Source organism: Polyodon spathula, chromosome 32 (assembly GCF_017654505.1).
Source record: "Polyodon spathula isolate WHYD16114869_AA chromosome 32, ASM1765450v1, whole genome shotgun sequence".
Classification (NCBI taxonomy): domain Eukaryota; kingdom Metazoa; phylum Chordata; class Actinopteri; order Acipenseriformes; family Polyodontidae; genus Polyodon; species Polyodon spathula.
This window is the reverse complement of record NC_054565.1, coordinates 5,163,881-5,183,467: the sequence shown is the minus strand read 5'-3', so window position 1 is coordinate 5,183,467 and position 19,587 is coordinate 5,163,881. Positions and strand designations below refer to the sequence as shown.

Here is a 19,587-nt window from a genome sequence, read left to right as displayed (position 1 = left end):
CGTAATCATGACATCATTTCAAACCCAAACTTGGTTGTTGTGTTGCTGAAATAATTTTTTAAGTGTTGGCCAAAAGGAAAATATTTACTAAGTTTCAACACCTTTAGTGGAATTACCATAGTGTGTTTTAGCAAAAACTGACTTCTCTATCCTCCCTCACCCAGCGACCTCCTCTGTAAATTCTCTCTCCAGACCACTTTCCAAATTTACAATTGCAATTCCATTGTGAACTGCTCCTATGTAACGACTGCAATGTTTTGTTAGGAGCTACACGTGTGTATTCAAATCAAGTCATGTTGTGTGATATTTGAATCAAATGCTGTATGTCAAACTGTAATTGTACACTTTTAAAAAATACCGTTTAAACTTATTGCGCACTGTTTTTATTTTATATTTAAAATAAGGACTTAAACCCAACTTTAAAAGAAGATACGAATGTTTGCTCAATGCAGAATAAATAAACAAATAAAATGTAAACTCCCTGAATAATTTATCATTCTCATTTACTTGTGTTCCTAAAAAGTGGATGACCCCACTGGCCCTCATCGATGCAAATAAACATAATAAAAAAATACATATTTTACACATGGTAGGTATATATATATATATATATATATTCTAATATATATATATATACATATATATTATATATATATATAATATATATATATATATTCTGTGCGACATGTTATTAAAATTATAATGTTGGCAAAATTAAATAATAGATAAATAATTAATTTTTCAATTTGCATGAATTACAGTTAAATCGTACTTAATGTAAATAATTTACATCCCATGTTTATCACTTTCTGTTCTTGAAAATTACATGATGTTTCACTTTCGAGAAAGACGCATAACTGCAAAGGTAGTGTTGTATTATTTTTAACGGGACAGGGTGCAGTTAGTTAGGCACTGCTACGGACCATTAGCGCTAGCGTTTTGTGTTACAGATTGTATTCTTCTTTAAAAAACAAACAAAAAAAAAAAAAAAAAAGTTTTACTTCACAATACGAAACATCTCTTTCTACAAGGCCATCATTTAATATTACGTTATTCACGCAACGTTGCTGCAGTTGCCAGTTTCAAGGGTTCACCGCGTGGGAAAACAGATCACAGCACCTACAGCGGAGTTTCAGTTTCTCTTTCTGAAACAAACAAATAAATAAATAAAAGCTGTTCTGGTCGAAACGCAAGTTTGGCAGTTTCTTCCCTCAGATGAATTTGAAATCTGGGTTTCCGGTTCTGGTATGTAGTATAATGTATCTGATCGATATATCATTTATACTTCTTGACAGTTTTCTGTTAAAAACGAAAACAATGTTTGAGCAGGATTGCACCATGTTTCCGTTGAGAGAAATGAGGGCATTTCCTGAATTCATTATATATATATATATATATATATATATATATATATATATATATATATATATATATATATATATATATATACTTGCGTTAGTAGTTAAAAGTATCAATTTGTAGCCCACACTAATAACTATTGTTGATGAAACAAAAGAAATCTGACCAAACATTTTTGTAAATCTAGAAAAGCCAGATTAGCACATTTAAGTCTTCAGAAGATTAAAAAAAATAAATAAAAAGATAGACATTGTGGAGAATATGAATTAATAAACACTTGTGTTTCTGTGTAGATGGTTTGGTTTTCCGAACTTGATTTACCGGTGAAGCAAATGACACAACACAATAAATTCACTTCCTTTGCAACATGCAGAAGGACCCTTTCCGCATCTAGAGGTTCAGGAAGGGCCCTGCTGTACTGGAAGTCAGTTTATAGTGAGGGGTACGATTAATTGGTCCTGGGTTCCAGAGCTACCAGTAATAAAACAATTGAGCCCCAGTAGACCTACAACATCCTTCATCCACATTCACAGTGATACTGGAATCCAGTTTTCATTATGCTGTATTAATAAGACATGACATGTTATATTTAGTACAGCAAAGTACAGAAAGTATGCTATAATAACAATTTGTGTGATTATATCTGTTTCATGACCTGTCATTGTTTGTTTTTTCATCGTTCTCTTTTAAACTGGGATATTTAGCTAAAAGGAGGGGCACAACTTAATAAGAGAATGCAGATGTTACTAAATGTAAAAGAGTTTAGAGTTTTAAAAATAATTGACAGATTGATAGCGAAAATAGTCTCTTAGAGCTGAGGGAATTTTCTGAAAACTCCACCAGCTGTTCTGAGATGAGTCATTGCTTGAAAGGATGTTGCACTTGTAGTTCTGTGACTCCTCTCCAGTTTGACAAGAGGAGGTGTGACTGAATAAACTGCAAGGGAAACAGAAAGCATGATATTGTATATATTTTTGTTTATTCTTTTAAGTAGGATATATGGTTGTTTTGATCAGCCTTTACTCACCTGGGATTGGTCAGCTGGCTATTTATTAGTATTTTACAGCACTGGGACATTTTAGGGTTATGGAATCCAGAGTGATTTCCCTGGTGCTGTAAATACTCAAACTAAATCTGATAATCTCTGCCCAGTTTATTTAACTGCCTTGCCTTTTGCTGCTATATTTGTTTGCTCTGTATCGTATAAACTTCTGACTGGAAAAAAAAACACACACAAAAAAAAAAAAAGAGTTCATTCCAACTCCAACTCCAAAGATCACAGTCTGGTGCGTCTCATTTAGCATCGTCAAATCTGTTGTCAACTATAATTGACAATAAAAAAAAATAAAAAATTTGGAGTGAGGTTTATGCGACATCCAATTAAGTTTCCAGAAGTGCTTTATAATATACTCTACATGTATAGTAGACTCTCGCTAATTCAGACCCCAGTAGTCTGAATCATAATGCAGGCTGATAGAAGCTATCGAAACCAGATTTCAGGATCACAACTGTATGCTGTCTCTGAAGTCAGTCACCTTTGTTTAAACTGAAAGTGCACATGTGTTTCTTTCAACACTGCACATCCGAGTTCTATATAGGGCATGGAAGTCACGACAGGCAAAATCATTTATTACCTACCGCCACTTTAGTACAGATGTATGACTATCTGTTAACGCAGCGGTGTGTTCTGAGGTTTTCTCCTGTAGAACAGGAAATTAACCCAGCAAGGTGTATTTTTAGGTTGATTCCGCCTTTTAATGATGCAAACGTTCAAACATATTCCGTTGTAATTTTGAAACAAAAACCAATTGTGTTTTTCATTCTTTTGCAACAGCGATCCTTTTTACATTCTGTCTGAAACCATGGACCATCCCACCAGCTCTGAAAGATGCCGAGGAGTGGTGTGCAAGAGGCGGCTAGTTAGAAGCGAGGTAGCAGACAGCTCCGAGTGCAACCCAGCCCAGAAACCTCCAGCGAGGAAATCTAGAGCTAGTGCCCAGGTAAGACTTGAGCAGCCAGCCAGTGGGGGAGTAACAAGACTAGCCAGGCTTGAAACTTGTACTAGCCCTGCACCCAGTCTTGTGCTTTGATGGTGTTTGGTGTTATCCAGTTTCTTTGAGGAAACGTCATTGACATGTCACGTCCAAGTTTGCTCGGATTGATTGACAGGCTTGCTGTCGTCGACATATCTGGTGCCATTTTAAAAAATATCAAATGCATGGCTCATCAAATAAATTGGATTGAACTGTGAAAAGGCCAGTCTTAAATTAGAAGGGATTGTGCATTCACACAAAGTATAAATCACATGCATTCTTGCTTCAAGAACTACTTGGTGGACACAGATCTGTTTAGTGCTCTTGATCCTGTATCATGATTAGGGCTGTATTTATTTTTCATGGTGTAAATGGCTTATTCCATAGCATTTCAGTCTAAAAATAGGTGTTTCAAGATATTTCACAATTAAACACAATATTCATTGAGGCAGAAAAAATTAGCATTTGTCACATTCAAAATTGATTATTTTCTGTAGTTATTATACAAGAAAAGTTCAGAAATATTGAAATGCTTACCTGAAAAACAGTGGGTGCATTGTGAAAACAGTGAAAAAAATACAGCATTAAATCGTGATGCATAACGCAATGCATTGATATAAATCTCTTACACCCTAGGCCTGGGTTTCAGTTACTTTCCACGATGACGTACGGCAATAACTTGTGGAAATACTCACATGAAGATGAAATTTACCAGAACAAAAATCATTGTCTTGTTTGCCGTGCCTCCTCTGTTGCAGCAGGAAGTAAAAGCTCAGTTGTGTTGGCAAGGGCATGTCCATTTCCACACTTACCACAAGGACGGGGTTCTTATCTGTGATGACTTCCTCGCCGGGCACTGCCACCTCGGGCAGGAGTGCCAGCGACACCACACTCCCCGCCCCTATCACTGGCAGCTCCGGCAGACACACACCAAGGACTGGGTCAACGTGTCCGAGTTCGGACAGAAACATCTGGAGGCCCTCTTTTGCAACCCCGACAAAACAGAGGTCACCCTGAGCTTTGAGAACGCTGGGGGACAAGGGGACTTAGTCCAGAGACAGCATAGGTAAGTTGGTCAAGCTTTGTGTAACAGCCAGCTTTCTATGTTTTTTTACAGTTACAACCCACTCTGAGAACAGCTCCCTACACAGTAACTAACCATTAGAGATGAGCAACGATTACAATGTTTTTATTTACTCTTTTTAATCTGTACTGTCGTTTATTTTTTATTTTTTTTAAAGGGTTTATTTTTTTTTAACGAATTGATTTGCAGTTAAGAGTCATACTTCTTTTAGCAGACTCGTTTTCTTTTACACTGAATGAAGTTCATATTACAGTGGAGCTATTCTGACGGTCGCATTGCTCAGTAAGGCAGGGCACCCATAAAACAAAACACATATTAATACAAAAATCATATTAACAGATCTGTTTTGTGCTACAAGCTGTAAACCCAGATGGGTTAGAATGTTCCTATTACTTTATTCTAAAATCTTACAAACATTTATGGTGCTTACTGATGATGCGTGATATTTGAAATGTTAGCATAACCCTTCCTTAATAACCATGAAATGACAACCATTGACGCAGAACTTAAAAATGTACTATGAAGCCATGTTATAATAAAAGGACTTTTTTGTTACAAACATATCTAAATTGTAGTCCTTTTACACTGTTTACAGTATGTCCTTCATCTGTTTTTAAAACTATATTCATAGAATTATTGCTAAGGCTGGGATTTTGTTACAGAAATGTGTACCACAAATCACAGACGAAGGGAGAAATGGTGTGTGAAGATACTGGTAGTGTCAGGTGAGCTGTTAAGTGTGTTGATATGTAAATAAATCCTGTTCGCCTGCGGGGGGCGTATCAACTTCTACCTCCGTCTCGATCTCCTGCCTGTCACTCACACACAAGGCACAAGCATTAATACCATGTATCTTTCTAAACAAGGGATAGGTAGCGCCCTAATAAATCCTGAATCTCAAAACCTGAATATAGTAATTGTTACAGCTGTGTATCAACTTCTACCTCCGTCTCGATCTCCTGCCTGTCACTCAGCAGTGAATGCACTTACCCACACAAGGCACAAGCATTAATACCATGTATCTTTCTAAACAAGGGATATAGGGGAGCGCCCTAATAAAAGCTGAATCTCAAAACAATACTTGTGAATATACTAATTGTTACAGCTGTGTATAATGGCATTTAAAACAGGATTTATTTATCTGCCTTTTCACATATCTACCCTTACTCTGGTCCCACCACAGTCAGATATGCGACGGATTACTGTAGTTGCTTTGTGCATTGAATGATTCAGGGTTAGGGTTATCTCTGTGCATTGAATGATTCAGGGTTAGGGTTATCTCTGTGCATTGAATGATTCAGGGTTAGGGTTATCTCTGTGCATTGAATGATTCAGGGTTAGGGTTTTCTCTGTGCATTGAATGATTCAGGGTTAGGGTTTTCTCTGTGCGTTGAATGATTCAGGGTTAGGGTTATCTCTGTGCATTGAATGATTCAGGGTTAGGGTTATCTCTGTGCATTGAATGATTCAGGGTTAGGGTTATCTCTGTGCATTGAATGATTCAGGGTTAGGGTTTTCTCTGTGCGTTGAATGATTCAGGGTTAGGGTTATCTCTGTGCATTGAATGATTCAGGGTTAGGGTTATCTCTGTGCATTGAATGATTCAGGGTTAGGGTTATCTCTGTGCATTGAATGATTCAGGGTTAGGGTTATCTCTGTGCATTGAATGATTCAGGGTTAGGGTTATCTCTGTGCATTGAATGATTCAGGGTTAGGGTTATCTCTGTGCATTGAATGATTCAGGGTTAGGGTTATCTCTGCATTGAATGATTCAGGGTTAGGGTTATCTCTGTGCATTGAATGATTCAGGGTTAGGGTTATCTCTGTGCATTGAATGATTCAGGGTTAGGGTTATCTCTGTGCATTGAATGATTCAGGGTTAGGGTTATCTCTGTGCATTGAATGATTCAGGGTTAGGGTTATCTTCTGTTCAGATAACTAAGACAGGTTCAGTTCAGATAACAGCAGTTTCGGATCAGATGGTACAGACTCCGCAGTCTGATTGGTTACGCTTTCCTGTTACGCTACAATCCATATTTTGGATTCTTAAAAATAAGTAAAATTAGACACTGCAGGAGCTCGTAACTCAGGCACCATTTTTTTTGTACTGAACATTTTAATGCTTAATTTTAGCGTTTTTGAACTACGCATGTGGGTTTGCACGATGCAGGTTTGCACTGGACACTGTGGCTTTAAACTGTAATGTTTGTTTTTTTGAAATGGCAAAACAGTGGACAACTGCTGAAGCTTTGAATTGTATTTCACCAGTCATTAAATATGTATATAAATATATTATAATATATAAATGTATTCTTCGTCATGACTGTGTGCTGTGCTCTACCTTTGAATTTTAAGCATGGATAATTGTAAACATAATCTATCAACCTAATGTTAAAAATACTCCCCTTGCAACAATGCCTGTAATTTCGCTCCTGCCTGTTGGGAAATGTGGATCCTTTTCTGCTGGGAAATTATTCAGAAGCTTTATGCATACTGTACTTGTATTATACTTCTGTTAATAAAAAGAGCTACTTACTGAAGCAATGTCAAATAGTACAGCGAATGTGTTTTTTTTAATTGCATGTATTACTTGAATTTTGGCATTATTGTTTGCCAATGGCACATTGATGTAAACTATAATAGTGTGCTTGTTTAATCGTTTAGTAAATTAGGTGTATATGGTCATGAAAGTATACAGAAATGCCCATCCCTAATCTGGATACTCCTGCCTGTCTGCCTGGGTCGTGTACTTCAGTGTCTCTACTCTATTGACTGGCTGTCTGGTAACTAAAGGACATGAAGTGTTTCAGATTCGTACAGCTGGGACTCTCTGTTGCTTGAGTGAGGACGAACCTCACAATGTAGGAGACTTCCCGATGGCCATTCAGTGCCTGCAGGCTGTGCTGATCTGTGGCCTGTTCTGTATGTTCCTAACATACTGTTTTTATATTTAGCGGATTCTCCAAGTTAGACCTCAACACCCTGATACCTCAAAATAACTGCAGTTACAACAAAGTGCGAAGGCTGGCCACCACCAGCAATCCGGATCTGAATCCACACTTCCTGACCAAGTGGAACATCTCCTGGCAAGAGCTGGGGAAGTGGGAACTGTACAAAGAGGTAAAGGAGGCAAAAACAGCAGCTGTGCTTCACACAGGCCTACACTCTGGTGTGTCAGATCAGATTTGTAATGTGGAGAGCATTGTGATTTTACAAAGAGACATCACTACAGTAAATCCACCTACTGCAATGCTTTTCACAGGATCAAACCCAAAGCTTCAGAAGTGATGTGACCATCAACGTGTTGTCTTTTTCTCCATTTAAAAGCTGTACGTGCTTGAAAGTAATTTATATGCCCCCCACGCACACATTCACTCACGTTTCAGTCAATCGTAAACGTTATCAGTTGACCTGTCACACAGCCCTCTGCCGCCCACAGTCAGCACCCTTTTACATTTACCCCTTGGTCAATGCCAGCATGTCTCCCCAATGGACCCTCAAAATGTTTCATCTTGTACTATATTTCATAATCAAATGTTTTCATTTTGTACCATACTCCACACAATCCTCAACTAAATACCATTCGAGGACGGTAACCTTCTGTTTGCATAGAGAGATCTGCTTATCCGGTTGTGATGAAACTTGTTAACGATGCTGTTAATATGCATATGCTTCTGTGTTTTACCCGTGTGGGAAAATAGCCCACATAATTGCATACTGTGGAAAATAAAAGGCCCACATGTTCAATTTGATGAAACTCTATGCTGTAATGTAAATTAGTTACGGTAAACAACCTTTTCATGGGACGCGGTTATATCTTGGGAATAACCTGTCCAGGATTCCTAAAGTGATGCATAAGAGTGCTTTAGGTTGTAGTTTTGTATTTATAGACATGGCGTTTGCCTGGTTCTGACACACGCTTCATTTTCCTTTTTTCTACACAGCCAGTAATCAGCCAGCTAGAGGCAGCTTTTGAGAAGGGCATGTGGAACCAAGCCTTCATGCTCAATGGAAACCTATACAACGTCGACCTGAAAAAGTACACTCAGCGCAACCTCACAACAAACTTCATCAGGGAGGTGCGGCGACGGCCACAGCTTATCTCAGACACGGAGCTGTGGCCACTGATTAAGTGAGTTTTTGTCATTTGATTTATTTATTAGCTGCCCCTTGGGATGCATGTCCCAGGCAAAGGCAATGTGCTTGTATATGTGACACAACGATTGTTGGGTTTGTCTAGAAAACTTGCTGTAGACGTTTCTTTAGGACACGGTCTGCAGAGAATCAGAGCCTAGGACTGCCTTACATTGTTGATCAAGTCATGACGCTTTGCGTCTACCGTGCTAGTCACAGAGTTATTCCCCATACTGTGAATTTAGATCATGTTTTGTCCGCCTGTCTGTAAATCAGACTTGCATTTGTTATGTATATCCGTTAACCGCTCATCAGAGTATGATGAAGCTTGGGGTTCAAGTTCTTTTCAACTGATGACAGCAAACTCATGTTGGCCTAGTTGTGTGCATGATTTCTGTCTCTTGTCAGTTACACCTAGTTCAGCTCTAGCTGGTAATCTGGCGAAGTGGATGCCAAACCCCACACCTCTCCCCTAGGAGCCCCACTCAACCTCACTGCACTCTGCTCCTGTGTGTCTGTATTCCAGAGGCTGCTTGTGCTGACAGGATCAAAAAGCAGGATCGGATCCGGGATCACTGGAGCCGGATCATGAGAAGGTGTTTTACTAAGCGGATCTGGATCAGGCTCCACTGATCCGTAATCTTGATCCGATCATGGAGCTGCACTGTAACTAGGGAAACTAACCAATCAGAAGCGAACTATACGTGGCGCGTAGTTTAAAGACCACGGCTGTCAAATTTGTATACAGCATGAGAGCAGAGTAATGTTACGAAGAAATTGCAAATCCAGTGTCAATCCAGGCTACTGTATACAAAACCCATTATTTTATGTAAACAACAAGAAAACGTTTTAAGTTTGGATTCACCATAGCACTGTGTTTTTTTTACTATTGTGTTTACAAATGTTTCGTTTTACTAAACATTGTAAACACAATAAATAAACAATTGCCGTAACAAACGTTATCATAATATAATACCTAAAAAACATAATATAATCCTAATAAAGTTGAGTTTTTACTTACAAACAACAGGAACATGTTTAAAGTTGTGGAGGTGGCTTAGGTTGGCCAGGGTGTCCTCAGCTCACCTTTTCCTTGTTGAAATATATTTCTACAATCGTGCCAGCAATCAAGTCCAGGATACCTGTATCTTGTCCTGTATCAATTAACTAATCAATTGAAGTCCTGCAGACTCGTGTGAGACTTATTACAGGTCGGACAGTGAGTTCAGCGCAGACTTGACAAGATCCCAAGTGTTCATTTTACTATCACTTCTCAACAAGGCACAGTGGTGGAACTACTGCCCCATGCTTAGTCTGGATATTCCCAAATTTGATCACAAGCAGGATGTATTTTCTAGAAGATGCTAATCTACATCTTACTTGATGACCATCAAAGCAGGCAGGGATTGCAACTTTAAATACCTGTAGTCTTTTACCATACGAGTGGGCATGTGAAACAAGACAAAATCTTTTAAATCTACATCTCGTTTTCTCCATTTCCAGGACATTACCGCTGGAGGAAAGCAAGGACCGACTTGTAGTGTCAGGGCCAGACCCTCTTAAGCCATCCAAGAAGGGGTTACCACCCACCTGGGTGCCTCGCGTTCCCAGGAAAGAGGTTTTCGCCCAGATTCCTGTGCTGAAATCGGGGGTAGCCTATGCATGCATTCACAATCTTTTCCACCGCAGTTTGTCAAAGTCTGAGGCAATCATCCTTGACATTTACCAGATACAGAACATGCACCTGTGGACCAAATACACAATGTAAGAAATCCAACAAGGGAGGAAATGGGGGTGAATGGGACCCTATTTTAAAGCCGCATGGAAAGTTAAAATACTGTAAATCATGTCATTTTGATAGTATTGCTATCGGCATGCACAGTTTTAGTTTTACATTAAAAGGGGTTGTAGCTAATGAAATAGTAAGTCTGCCCTGTCATACTTTTGCTGTGGAGATATGCAGTTTTGAAAGAGGCTCGTGTTGTTACTGTGAACATGTATACAGTTTGCATGAAATTCAGTCTGTTACCCTTCCAGATCATTTCTCCTTGTGTTTGAGGTCAAAGCATGTCATTGGCAGAAAATCATGTTTATCAGTATGGAAAGCAGCTGGTTTGTTACCGACCAATTTAGTCACGTTTGCAACCCCCTACATAGACTAGCACATCTACACTGCACCCCTACCCTGACTACAACATGCACACTGCACCCCTACACTGACTAACACATCTACACTGCACCCCTACACTGACTACAACATGCACACTGCACACCTACACTGCACCCCTACACTGACTACAACATGCACACTGCACCCCTACACTGACTACAACATGCACACTGCACCCCTACACTGACTACAGCATGCACACTGCACCCCCTAGCAAAGTTGTCAGTGCGACCTTCAGTTTTGCTTTAGGCACACGCCTCCAACCGTTGCTATCACAACCTCAAAAACTGATCATAAGTTTAAAATGTTGTCAGCTACAAATATTAACTCATCTGAAAAACAAAAGATTTTGGATCACTGTGTGTCTGGGAATGGATGCCTGGTGCATAATTATTTATATTGCTAGCAAGGCTCAAAAAACTACCCACCCCCACACTACACTGCTGTTACCAGCAACTGTGTGCAATGGCATGCGCTTTGATCAGGGTTTAGTACTCACGGTTTGCTGCAAGAGTTACAAGGGCGTTAAGAACCAGAAAAATGTGTAATAATAATAATAATAATAATAATAATAATAATAATAATAATAATACAAGCACATTTTCATTTCTGCATTTATTCATAGTAGCATTCACGGGACAGGAGCAAGGGCTTCGCGGAGGAAGAACCAATTTACTCTGTTTTTATCTTGTTAAACACAGTTGATTTATATTTCTAAAGGAAATGGATTCACTGTTTCCAAATGTTGTTTTTTTTTAATTGTTGCTTTTAGCCAAAAGAAGTTCATGTCTCGGGGCTTACCCAGCGCTGAACTGAGTCAGCTGGAGATGCTACTCTTCCATGGCACCACCAAGGAGGCCGTCCCGTCAATCTGCAAGAACAACTTTGACCCCCGCGTCTCCGGACGGCAGCACGGCAGCACTTATGGACAGGGCACCTACTTTGCAAAGAACGCCAGCTGCTCTGCCAGGTACGCCATCGAGTCGAAGAGCGGGAGTCGCTACATGTTCCTGGCGATGGTTCTTGTGGGCAAGGCTGCAGTCGGGAAACAGTCCTTCCGTCGCCCACCACCCCTGGAGCCCGACTCTCCCACCAGCGACCTCTACAACTCCTGCGTGGACAAAGAGCAACAACCCCAAATGTTTGTGATCTTCGACAGCTGCCAGTGCTACCCCTACTTCCTCATTCACTACAAAAAGCTTACAGACACTGTAGATGTATTTTAAAAGTAATGCCTTCCTATTGCAGACAACATATATTTGCAAGAGTTCTTTGCTTCCAATTTTATTTTCGTAATGCAATGCATAAGCCCTTTTTCATAGTGTTATTAACCCTTCACCAGTCTAGCTCAGTGCTAGTCAGATACAGTTATAGGTAAGACCAGTACACACTCATAATCGGAAAGGACTTGGCTGGAAATCGGATAAAATGGTAGTTTGGAGGAAATGTGTGAAAATTCAATGCAGTCGTCGTTTTTGCCATGTAGAGTCTGACAGACTGACATGTTCAGTGCCTGAGAGCTCATATTTTGAACATGGACCCTAAAAATGAATCTCAGTATTGGTCAGCAACTCCAGAGCACACAGAAGCACTGCACACATGCTGAACAGTTCCTTGTGTCTGTTTTCTCATGTCACTTTAGGTAACACGCACACTAAGCTGGGGGACTGGGAGATACAATAAAAAGAAACTGGCATGCTGATTAAAGTCAGTGTGTTCAGAAAATCACGTTTTTACTTTGTATTGCATTATTTTGACATGTACAATTAGGAAACCTACAAGAATATGTAGTGTACAGTACTTGTAAATGCCAGGGTGTTTTCTGTCTCCATAGGGCTAATAATCTTTGCATACCTCATTTGTTTTTTTCTGTAGTTCAAAAAGTTTTTTTTTTTCACTTTTAAATGTACGAATATACAGTATTGTGACAATAAAGTACCATGGTTAAATTTGAATTATGTTTTAAAGGGGGCAGTTAGACTTAACAAGCAGTAGCAGTATTGAGATCTCAATTCAGAAAAGACAACAGCATTTTTACACACCAAAAACTGTTAGAGGTGAAATCAGCACGTAGAAAAAACACGCAGACTCTTCTCAATAGCCCTTCAAATATGACTGAAAACATGCATGTGTATGTTGTTATACTTCATAATATAATATTGCATTGAGAAAGCTTTGTTATTTAGAAGGAGGACATAAATGAAGCCTGTTTCCTTTAGTCTAGCAACACACATTGAAAGTGTAGACGGGTAGCTGGCTACATGGGGGATGCTGTTTCAAATAGGGCACTAGGACAATTGTTACATCAGTGATTGTTTAATTGAGGCATCTCAGTTAAACATCTGGCTTCTCTCAACAACTTGTTCATGCCTCTACCTGGACTTGAATCGTGGTGTGACAGAGAAAATGCAGCAAGTTCAGTGGTACCTAAATATGACTTTACACGTGTTTTGTATTATTGCATTTATAATTCAAGAAATACGTGATTTGATCTGTTGAACTGTAATATTTATTTCCCTTATTGAGCTTCACTGTACCACATTACAAGGTAGCATAACTATAATATATACACGTACAGTTATTGTCAAGACTTCATTTAAATGATAAGTGTTTTGACAATATTTGCATTATTTAATTTTTTCTTACGGCGCAACTGTGGGGAAACCCTAATTATATATGCCAGCCATCATTTCCGGGATTCCCTTGCCGCGTTTCTATTGTAAAACATAAATATAATGCATACAAACCTACGTCGTTTTCAATTGTATACCGTATACATTTCAAGCATTAACATTTTTTATTTTAGAAAGGGGCGATAATGCAGTCTGATCTGATGAGAGAGCATGACTGGAGTTTTGCAGCAGGGAGAGCGCTCGACTGAAACACCGCGAAGACCGGCGGCTGCTATGATGCGGATTTGGAGAGGCTGTGCCCGTTTCTCGTCCGCCCCTTTATGTAAATTAACCAAGGGGGGAAATGAGGTCATGTTCTCCACATGTGAATCAAAGAGTGGAAGAAAAACAGACTGCGCTTCCTACCTAGCTGGGGGGGAAAAAAATCAGGACCCTTGGACTGCATATCACCCCCAATTCCAGCTCATTCAAGCGGCTCGTAACGCGTTTCTTACAGCCTGAAGCGGTGAGCTGCGGAATCGTGCTCATAGGTAAGCACTTCATTAAGTTAACTGCTTTGATATACCGACGTTCAGCACGTTCTTCAGTACAGGGGAGTGGTTGCTAATTTAAGAGTGCATTATATGTGTGTATATTTGTGTAAAAGTTTTTTTTAGCTGACATTGGACGTATTTTGTCAGTATAGAAATTGTGATTAAATGTGGATTTCCCCAGAAAGCAGCTGACCAGACTTGCAACCCTCTACAAAGCACGCTGGAGTAGGTGTTGACTGTACACATTGTGCCTTCGGCTCAGTACTAGTGGGTTATAGTGAAAATCTGGAGCAGGGTTGTGAGGTGAATGCACTAATTCATATAGTATAAGTAAAGTTTATTTAATAAAAAGACAGATTCTCCCTGTTAGGTTACGTTATCTCTTAAGAACAGCTTAACATCTATTTCTTGAGTTGTATGAATGGCTTCAAATCAACAGTTTATATTTTATTCTATTCGTATTGCAATATGTTAGGGGATCTCGCTGAAGTTCCTCCCTTCGCTTAGACGCCTTCATTTTACTCTATGAAAGTTTTTAAATTCGTGGAGTAGTACAGGAATCCATCCTTTTATATAGTTTATATAAAGTCTAATGGATTTTATCAAATATTTTAAACATAGATATCAGACAGTCACAGAACATGTGAACAAAAATACAGATCAAAGAATCATAATAGGTTTGAGGTATGAAACGTGAGGCACTGTCAAAATGAAAACATTACAAAGTTAGTACTGTGTGTGACCTCCCTGAGCATTAACACAGTCCTGGCAGCGTTGAGGCATAGACCTGATCAGCCTCTGGATAGGCTGCTTTTTTTTTTTTTTTACTGTTTCCCCCGAAGAGAGGAGAGTAATGATTAGTTGTAGTGATTGTGAGAGTGAAAATACTTTTTTTTCCTTTAAGTCTGTATTTCAGAAAGGTTTATTTGTAGCTTTTATTTTTGTGGACGATTTGTCTGTCACTGTAGTTCAGGGCTTCTCAAACTTGGTCCTGGGGAGCCCCTGTGGCTTCTGGTTTTCATTCCAACCGAGATCTCAATTACTTAACTAGACTAGCAGTCTGAACAGTAGACACATTTCCTTGACACAATCTGATTTGTAACATTCCAACATATAGAACAATTAATAAACTAAACACATTCCTGCAGCTGCTAACATTATCTATAAATGTTTAAGAATATAGCAGGCGTTGTTTTTCCCATTTCTTTTGAATATCCCTGTTGTCTCCCTTCTCATTTTGTCCCTCTCTTTGTACCTCCAGGGAATGACAGCGCTGCCCGTGGCGGGACCCCGTTTGCCGGGACTGTCCCCCCAGACTCAGGCTAGCCTGCCCCCCCAGCCGAACCCGGGCTCCTCCCAGCCACCCCAGGGGGCCCTGCGCGAGATCCCCCCCGCCATCCTGTGCAAGATCGGACAGGAGACTGTGCAGGACATCATCTCCCGAAGCATGGAGATCTTCCACCTCATGAGGGCCACTCAGGTAGAACACAGAGCCAGCCAAGCAACTCCAGCGAACCTCGCCTCATATGTATTGCCAGCACTTCATAGAGCTCACGTTTATATATATATATATAATTTTTTTTATACCTGTTAGTGAACTAAAATGGTGCACATCGTTTGCATGCTTTTCAACGCTTCCTTTCCCATCATGAAGGGACTACACTGCAGCATGCAAGCTGCTTCTGGGAGTTTGAGTTTTTGTACATTGAAAAGCAGTATGGAATGTTTAGTTATTTTTTATTTTAGTTGCTGGCTTTTCTCTGTGTGTCAGACAACACCTCCTTGCACCAGATCAGGCGAGCTCAGTTTTAGTGACACTTTCTCAGACAATAAAATATTATTTTCCTGATAGCAGCCAGATAACGGCATCATTTGCACATCTGTACTTGGAATCAGAGTTTTGTGCTTTATAGTTTTGTCTTTATAGTTTCCATGCAAAATTTAATTGTGACATACAGTACACACAAGCAATGCTTACTGAATAACCCCTGAATCTGATTCCACTACAGAATGTACTGATCTCATTGCTTAATTTCTGTTAATAACTAGTGGCCTCGCTATTGCGTCTAATGATGATGATTAAGCTGTAAAAACAATTGTCACTTTTAATTATTGGGAGCAATTTAGGAAAATTCTGCTTAAGTCCTTGTTGTGTGCGTCGCACAAAGCAGTCTTGTTTCTCTTGACACTGATGGCTGCAGTGCCGTGCTTGCTTGTGATGCAGCTGCCGAATGGGGTGACGCAGAGCCACGCTGTGTACCAGGACCGCTTCCACAAGCTGCAGGAGCACCTCCGCCAGCTGACACTGCTCTTCCGTAAACTGCGTCTGCTGTACGAGAAGTGTGCCGAGACCACCGCGGAGCTCGGCGAGACGCCCAGCGAGGTACGCCGCTCACAGCTGGGAATTGGAAACTCTTGTGTGCGTTTCATAGGACTGGCCGAACATGCATTATGAGTAAAGCTTTCTGTGCTAAGGTTTCACAGACCACAATCGGGATTAATCTTGGACTACCTAATGTAAGCTTAGGTAAGGGAGTCCAAGGTTAGTGCTAGTTTGAGTCTGTGAAACCAGGCCTGTTTATTTAGTAAGGGATAAACAACGATAAGAGTTGGATCGGTAAAAATAATTCACAGTTTCAAATGCCGTGGAGTATTTGCTTACCGACTCAACACTGAGTTGTTTATGCCGCTTAAAACATGTCATCCCAATTGACACTTGTTTAATTTTAATGACATTCAGTTGATTGCTAATTTGGTCATTGGATTTGATTTCGTTCCTTTTTTCAAGTTTAGTTCAAGCAGTTAACATTTGCCTCACATTGTGGGAATGTTGTCATGAGTTCCTCGGAGTGAGTTTAAAGTCCCGCTCGCACACAGAAAACATTGACTGTTGTAAGTGAAGATAGTAGTGAGGACTATGTTGCTAAAAACAAAGGTTGATAATTTTGTTGAACCTAAAAAAGGTGAAGACCCAAATATCAGTGCCAGCGATCAAGGTGTTTTAAGGTTGTACAGCCAGCCTCAGTCTCCTGTGAAGCTGTGGTGTGTGTGTTGTGTAGCAGTGCGATGCTCATGCTGACGCTGGCTTGTCTTTCCCAGCTGATTCCCTATCTGGGAGAGGAGGCTCCTGGAGTTCAGGTGGATCCCTGTGGATTCACGGCACAGTGGGAGCGCCAGGAGGTATTCAAGGTAAATTAGCTGCCATATCGACATTCTGTTTTTGATTTGTTTCACACACTTCCATTTCATTTCCACAAAATCTATCATTCAAAATCCACTTTTATCCAGAAAAGAACAGCCCCAGGAGTCTTAAATGTTACTCCTGATATAATTAATCTGAACACTCTTCAAATGTAACCACTTGCTGTCCTTTCCCATTACAAATAGTTTTAGCAACAAAATGAATATTTATTTATTTACATTTTTCATCCCCTTGAGACAAGGCATTTAATTTTCAAGGTTATCCCAAAAGGACTACAGACAGGTTACATTTTATTAATGGATTCATAATATAAACATAAACTGAAATGACTTGCATCATCAGCTGAAGTGCAATGTTTAAAACAGTTGTAGGCTTGTTTAATTTGGAGGTCAATTGTAATTCTAGGTGCGAGGTTCACTGCGCTAGCCTTATTGACGAACCAGACCTGTACAGACCAAGCCCATTTTTCACTAATGTTCTGAGAGTCCTCCTGTACAGCTGAATCTCCCTGCTTCTACCACATCTGTCAGTGCTGTGCCTCCAGCTGATCCCAAGGGAGTAGCACTTGGCCTTATTATCAGTTGGATGGAAAAGACTTTATGTTGGGCTTTAAAACAGATGGAGTATACTATAGTTAAAACTAGTTGTTCAATGTAAAGACACTCGCACACTCAATGTGATAGAAATATGATGTTAGTTTCGTTTCTGATTCCCCTATCAGCCTGCATTTCATTATGCCAGCATGGCTGGGGTTATTGGCACTTCAGACGAGCAGGGTTTGGATTAGCGACAGTCTGCTGTACAGTTTATTATAATGATTCTAATAACTAACTCTGCTGTGCTTTTTCCAGTATAAGACTGTTGGGTAAGATCCCTAAGCACGAAGGCTCACCACACCACAGGTCTGTAAGGCTGACCAGAGGCTGAATGGCTGCTTATCTCGTAACACTTTACTGTCTTCCAGAAAGTGAAGCAGAAGAACCAGGAGATGAAGCTGCTGATGGACCAAATGCGCAACCTGCTGTGGGACGTGAACGCCATGCTGACCCTGAGGAAGTGACCCCTCCCTCCGTCCCTGTTCCTGTGAACACCATGCTGACCCTGAGGAAGTGACCCCTCCCTCCCTCCCTCCCTGTGAACACCATGCTGACCCTGAGGAAGTGACCCCTCCCTCCCTCAGTCCCTGTGAACATCATGCTGACCCTGAGGAAGTGACCCCTCCCTCTGTCCCTCCCTGTGAACATCATGTTGACCCTGAGGAAGTGACCCCTCCCTCCCACAGTCCCTGTGAACATCATTCTGACCCTGAGGAAGTGACCCCTCCCTCTGTCCCTCCCTGTGAACATCATGCTGACCCTGAGGAAGTGACCCCTCCCTCCGTCCCTGTGAACACCATGCTGACCCTGAGGAAGTGACCCCTCCCTCCCTCCCCCTGTCTGTCTGAAGAGGCTTGGGTTTGTTCTGCTGATCAGGGACCGGAAAATCCACTGTAAAATCCCTTTAATCTCAGGAATCATCTCTTTCAGACCCCCCAGTACGTCTTCATGCAATGTGTGCTTCCAGTACTGCAATACCATTTGCCAGAGTGCTAAGCAAGGCCTCGGTTTTATAACTTACTGTAGGATTAGCCTTGACAGCATTGTCACTGCTCCCCTTTTGCTTTTTAAAATTTATTTAATTCAACGACACATCCCTGTGCTGTAGGTCACATTAAACAGAGAGAACAAGCAGACTTTTTTTTATTTATTTAGCCTCAATTAGAAATCATTAATAAGGTTTTTATATGGAACGTCCTTACATACTGTTTACCTTTTTCATGAGAAAACAGCTGGGATGAACTTGGGCTTTAAAATTAAATTGAAAATCTTTCCTTTTGAATAAAACCTGACACCCCAACAAATTACCTTTCAAACAAAGTAGAGAAACGCTTGTGTTCAATAGCATGGGTGGATTTATTTCACAAGTCTTTTATACATTGGTTTCCTTTGCATGGTGTCTGTATGATAGGCATTTAGAAATGATTGAAGACGGTCTTTTTTGTTACAAAATACATTGTAGGCAGTGTTTGTACCACTATATATATATATATATATATATATATATATATATATATATATATATATATATATATATATATATATATATATATATATATATATATATATATATATATATATATATATGTATATATATATATATATATATATATATATATATGTATATATATATATATATATGCTATATATATATATATATATATATTATATATATATATATATATATGTATATATATATATATATATATATATATATATATATATATAAGGAAAGAATGTAAAGGAGTGAATTCTTTTTTGCAAAGGATAAGGGGAGCTGGGGAAATATCTGTACCAAGCGGTTGGAGATGCTTAATTCAAAACTCGCACTGAGTTCAATTAA

At 39.8% G+C, this 19,587-nt stretch overlaps 2 protein-coding genes across 4 annotated transcripts; both read left to right on the top strand.

Moving 5' to 3' along the window:
- The first annotated feature begins 849 nt into the window (after positions 1 to 849).
- LOC121303253 (protein mono-ADP-ribosyltransferase TIPARP-like) lies at positions 850 to 12,505 on the top strand. Of its 3 annotated transcripts, none has more exons than XM_041233830.1 (8): positions 850 to 1,245; positions 3,194 to 3,359; positions 4,154 to 4,458; positions 5,139 to 5,201; positions 7,431 to 7,596; positions 8,421 to 8,608; positions 10,114 to 10,374; positions 11,553 to 12,505. In XM_041233830.1, the coding sequence occupies exons 2-8, from the start codon at positions 3,222 to 3,224 to the stop codon at positions 12,004 to 12,006; spliced, it is 1,575 nt and encodes a 524-aa protein (XP_041089764.1). In that variant the 5' UTR covers positions 850 to 1,245; positions 3,194 to 3,221; the 3' UTR covers positions 12,007 to 12,505. The 3 variants fall into 3 exon arrangements, with proteins under 3 accessions (XP_041089764.1, XP_041089763.1, XP_041089765.1); XM_041233829.1 differs by having other exon boundaries at positions 851 to 1,245; positions 4,151 to 4,458; XM_041233831.1 differs by lacking the exon at positions 10,114 to 10,374 and having other exon boundaries at positions 851 to 1,245; positions 4,151 to 4,458.
- Positions 12,506 to 13,763: 1,258 nt separating this feature from the next.
- zgc:114119 (uncharacterized protein LOC619273 homolog) lies at positions 13,764 to 19,218 on the top strand. The gene is made up of 5 exons (XM_041233828.1): positions 13,764 to 13,943; positions 15,208 to 15,426; positions 16,171 to 16,329; positions 17,046 to 17,135; positions 18,113 to 19,218. The coding sequence occupies exons 2-5, from the start codon at positions 15,211 to 15,213 to the stop codon at positions 18,206 to 18,208; spliced, it is 561 nt and encodes a 186-aa protein (XP_041089762.1). The 5' UTR covers positions 13,764 to 13,943; positions 15,208 to 15,210; the 3' UTR covers positions 18,209 to 19,218.
- The last annotated feature ends 369 nt before the right edge of the window (positions 19,219 to 19,587 follow it).

What these genes read in the sequence shown, in the direction of transcription:
- LOC121303253 (XM_041233829.1), top strand. Translation starts at nt 3,222, where the DNA reads ATGGACCATCCCACCAGCTCTGAAAGATGCCGAGGAGTGGTGTGCAAG. An exon ending in AATCTAGAGCTAGTGCCCAG is followed by an intron (nt 3,360 to 4,150) that starts GTAAGACTTGAG and finishes CCTCTGTTGCAG; the next exon opens with CAGGAAGTAAAAGCTCAGTT. An exon ending in AGTGGGAACTGTACAAAGAG is followed by an intron (nt 7,597 to 8,420) that starts GTAAAGGAGGCA and finishes TTTTCTACACAG; the next exon opens with CCAGTAATCAGCCAGCTAGA.
- zgc:114119 (XM_041233828.1), top strand. Translation starts at nt 15,211, where the DNA reads ATGACAGCGCTGCCCGTGGCGGGACCCCGTTTGCCGGGACTGTCCCCC. An exon ending in ACCTCATGAGGGCCACTCAG is followed by an intron (nt 15,427 to 16,170) that starts GTAGAACACAGA and finishes CTTGTGATGCAG; the next exon opens with CTGCCGAATGGGGTGACGCA. An exon ending in TCGGCGAGACGCCCAGCGAG is followed by an intron (nt 16,330 to 17,045) that starts GTACGCCGCTCA and finishes TGTCTTTCCCAG; the next exon opens with CTGATTCCCTATCTGGGAGA.